Source organism: Arachis duranensis, chromosome 3 (genome assembly GCF_000817695.3).
Source record: "Arachis duranensis cultivar V14167 chromosome 3, aradu.V14167.gnm2.J7QH, whole genome shotgun sequence".
NCBI lineage: Eukaryota > Viridiplantae > Streptophyta > Magnoliopsida > Fabales > Fabaceae > Arachis > Arachis duranensis.
The window spans coordinates 49,611,397-49,615,965 of NC_029774.3; the positions used below are offsets into that span (position 1 = coordinate 49,611,397).

General features: G+C 30.4%; 1 protein-coding gene across 1 annotated transcript in view; it reads right to left on the reverse strand.

Annotated features, from left to right (window-relative positions):
- Positions 1-4,569, reverse strand: part of LOC107479167 (protein trichome birefringence-like 16) — a 12,809-nt gene that overhangs the window by 5,156 nt on the left and 3,084 nt on the right. The window contains exon 4 of the mRNA XM_016099316.3: positions 2,121-2,231. Coding sequence (XP_015954802.2) covers positions 2,121-2,231 — 111 coding nt within the window. The remainder of the gene's footprint in view (positions 1-2,120; positions 2,232-4,569) is intronic.

Sequence of the window (4,569 nt, forward strand, 5' to 3'; positions counted from 1 at the left end):
AAAAGATGGCAGTGATGATCGAGCATGCCAACGGAAAAAGTAGTATTTGTTTCACTTAATTTCTTCATCTTGTTCTACAATCATCTTTCTCAAAATGTAAGCTGAGATGGTTAGGATTTTACAGAACTAGCCATGTCAAAATCCAAATCCACCACCACATGAGACCACAATCGCCATGCTTCACCGTCAAATTGATAGGTTCGTCGTCAACGTACTTCGTGATATGCATCCTTTATTCGCTATATATTGGAGTAAACTAATTGATATTCTCTGCTTCCAATCGCTAAAAATCCACCAACGCCACAATTTCATTCCACCCATTCTCAGTGAATCATCAATAATCAATTATAACTAACAATATCAAACGCCATGGCAAAGGACTATGCATCAAACAACAGCACACCATTGCTGCAAATCCAATATGCAGAATCGGAACCAAAAAAAATAGGGACAGTGGATAATTTGGGCAAAAGTGTTGAGATTAGGGTTAGGACAAGAATAATTTGAGGTTTCTAGGTGATTTTTCAATATTTGAATAATTTTGTTGTATAGAGTTTATTTTTTATGGATACAACTTTAATTTTTTTTTATGGATAGATTTATCAGTAAAAGCTTTTATAGATAGAAATGATAATTTTCTCTAAAAATAATATAGTACTATTTTGGTTATTTTTACTGTATTTTATAATATTTTGAGAATATTTTTGTTGTTATCAAAAGTGAGGGCTATTTTTATCGGCATTTCCAAAATTTAGATGCAATTTTGATAGTTAATTAAAAAATTATTTTGTCTAATTTTGTAATTTTCAATAAATTTTAATGACTTAGACATTTTATTAATTAATTAAGTTAAGCAAATCAATCTTTGTATCAAATTTTATTAAAAGTTAAACAAATTAATTTTTATTTTTATTTAATAAAAATATAAAAAACCTCTAGAAAATATTTCGCATTAGTCCCTTCTCATAGACAAGCAATATGATATGCGAGATTATAGAATGAAATAGGAATTTATAAACTGATTTAATAGTTAAAATTTGTTAAAAATTAATTTGTTAAAAAAATCTTTTGAAAATTAAATCGGAATATTACTCTATAATATATCTTATATACTGGTAAGTTCTAACATACAAACGATAATGGCTTTCTCTAAGTTGGGGTTGACTAATGCGTAAAATTTATATACTATAATACATGCACTTGTAATATATTAGATAATTTTTAATGGAAAAATAACTTTTTTACTCTTAATATCTGGGATTAATTTTAATTTTAATTTTGTCTCTAAAATTATTTTATTTCAATTTTAATTTTATATTTTTTTAAATATGTCAACTTTATTTTTTGGTCAAATTTTTTTGAATCAACATAGAGTTATTTCTTTTGACAATTTTATAATTGTTTTTTGTCTTTTTTTTTTTTCAAAATTTTTAAAATTTTTCATGCCATCATCGTCACTACCGCCATAAACGCTGCAGCCATCACATTCTCACAAGACACAATACCAAAAAAACCGCCACCACCACATACAACACACCATGACACCAATATATACCACCACCACAAACCCCCACACACACTCTGTAGCTGTAGCTACTATAAATACAAAGTTACAAACACATATATTGCCCTATTATTACTATCGTTATTGTCGTTATTGACAACAACAAAAAGACAACATTAATACTATAAAATCATATCCCCTTATATCTAAAAATGAATACGTGGAACATAAAGTTTGTAGAATATACATGATTCAGCTACATTGGATCAAATACTTTTTGATATTATAGTAAATTTGAATAGACCTATTTTAATTTTAAAAACTAGTTTAAAAAACAAGAGTTTCTTAACTGTTTCCTTAACATGAGGAACAAAATATTAACCAAAGTATATAAATTCTATTGCAAAGATCAGTGCAAGCAAGTAAAAGGTAACGCTTTTTTATTATTTAGCAACGTTTTTTAAAAAGAGTTGCTAAAACAAATATTACTAAAATGCGAAAAAAAATATAACTTTAATTTTAACGACACTTACATAATTTATAAATCATCATTAAACATAAACATATTAAAATTCATGCACATATATCAACATATTAACTTCTAAAATTATGTTACCTTCATTCATTAAAGATCCATTGTGTGGAGAATCCCTTATAGAATCTAACGTATGTTCTTGCTCTAAACTTTTATCTTCTATTTCTTCATTGAACAAATTTGGAATAACATCTGCATGATGATAATGGAAATAAACTATTTAAGTATAAATGCAAAGAGAAAAAAAGGACTAATATAAAGGGATATATAAAGGACAACATGACCATGTATGTAAAATGTAATAATAAAACTTTATGAGGGATATAATATTAATATAGTGTACAATATTTTAAGAGTAAATAGTTATTTTTAATAAAAAAATTTTGAGTGTTTGACAAAATTGATTATAAAAAAATTAAACTAATTTAATATCTATGAAAGATTAATTTTGTTAATCAAAAATACCCATTTGTTAAATTTTGAATTCATTCTATTCAACTTTTTTTTAATTTTTAAATTACCCTTTTTTATGTTATCCCATCCCTTGCCACCTAACCCCTTTCAGAACCAGACCTCCCCCATTCCCATCCCCATCCTTATCACCTCCCTCATATTCCAGTGACACTGTCTTTGGTGATCTCTAACTCCCCAGATTGTCGCGGTCAACCTCTTCACGGCCAGTCTCGTTGCCGCCAACCTCTTTGCCACCAGCCTTGGCGTCGTCTCGACATAACCACTAGGTTGCTTGATTGCGACTCTGCACCGCCGATAACTCCTTCTCGCTGCCAACCTTGTCGCCGACAGATCTGTATCTTCTCGCCAACCTCGTTGTCTCATCTTAACTACTGGAAGCTTATTGCCATTATTGCTAGCTAAGTTGGGACTATGGTTAAAGCATTGTCTATTACCCTAACCAAGCCAAAGAAGTTGCATTCGACTATTGGGATTGAAGTTGGTTTGACCTGTTAGAAATATAAGAGAGAGCCGTAGAGAAAGGATTTGTATCTATTCAGGTCATGTGAAATGATACAATATAAAAGAATATTTATAGGTGTTAAGAGAATTGATATAATAAAAACATAATATATGCTAAATAATTCTAATGAATACTAATTGATCTTAATATATTCTAACATCCTCCCTCAAACTCAAGAGACAACTTGAGTTTGAAACTTATTTAAAACAATGAAATAAAAAAATTGCATAAACTGATGGAACGGGTACAGATGAAACTGCCGGGAGGAAGTGTACGGAACTGCCGAAAGGAAGCATAGATGAAACTACCGGAAGTAAGTGCAGATAGAACTGTCGAAAGGAAGCGCACACGGAACTGTCATAAGAAAACACAGACGGAACTTACATGAGAAAACATAGACATAATTGCCACAAGGAAAGCGCAGACGAAGCTGTCGTACGAGAAGCGCAGATGAGACTGTTGCAAGAAAGCACAGATAAAACTGCTGCAATGAAAGTATAGACGAAACTACCATAGAAAAAACGCAGACGAAATTTTTAAAAAGATGGCGAACTGTCTAAAAACTGCCCAAAAGTGTGGCAAAATGTAAAGAGATGGTAAAATGTCAGAAGATGACGAACTGCCGGAAGGTGACAAAAACTATAGTTTCTCCATGGGAATAAGTAAACAACATATGACAACGGTGTTTGATTTATTAGACTCGGAAAGACACAAGACAGAGAGGATAAGCTAATCGGTGAGGTGAAAAAGCATCAAAGGAGTGACAAAAGGCAAGAAAAAATAACATAAAAGAAAAGTGTGGAAAAAATGCAGTGATTTCACCAGAAAAAAATAATTTATCCTCTTCAAGAAAGATACCATGACTCTAATACCATGTTAGAAAGATAAAAGAGAGCAGTAGAAGAAAAAATTTGTGTCTATTCAGGTTGTGTGAAATGATACAATATAAAAAGATATTTATAGGTGTTAAGAGAATCGATATAATAATGACATAATATATGTTAAATAATTCTAATAAATACTAATTGATTCTAATATATTCTAACATGGTCCTCCAACTATGTCTTGCCAATAGAATCTGAAGTGGGATAGTGTCAGTTCTTTGTCTTGGCCGAGTAATTTTCGGTTGATAGAGTTTTCAAAAGTGGATTCAACTTCTATGGTAGTTGAGGAACTGAAGGTGTAGGAAAAGAAGAGAAGATAGAAGAAGAGAATGATGTTTTTTAATTGGGTGGTCATCTTTTTTTTTTGTTATAATGTATAATTTTATTGGGTGGCCATTATTGTGAAAATCGATTTTGAAAGCTTAAATATCCCCATTTTTTTGTTTTTCTTATATGGTTCTTCAATTAATAAGGTTTGATTTGCAAATTTCATAGATATTAGTATGCTGCTGCTGGTGGAAGATGTGGGTTTTCTTTTTGTTTCAGAAAGTGAAAGGTCACTATTTTTGTTTAATTTTAATTTGGTGGTGGTATTAGCGAAAGTAGAGTGATTATTTTTGTTGTGTTGTGTTATTTTGAATATATTGTTGTTGATGAATTGATGATTTTA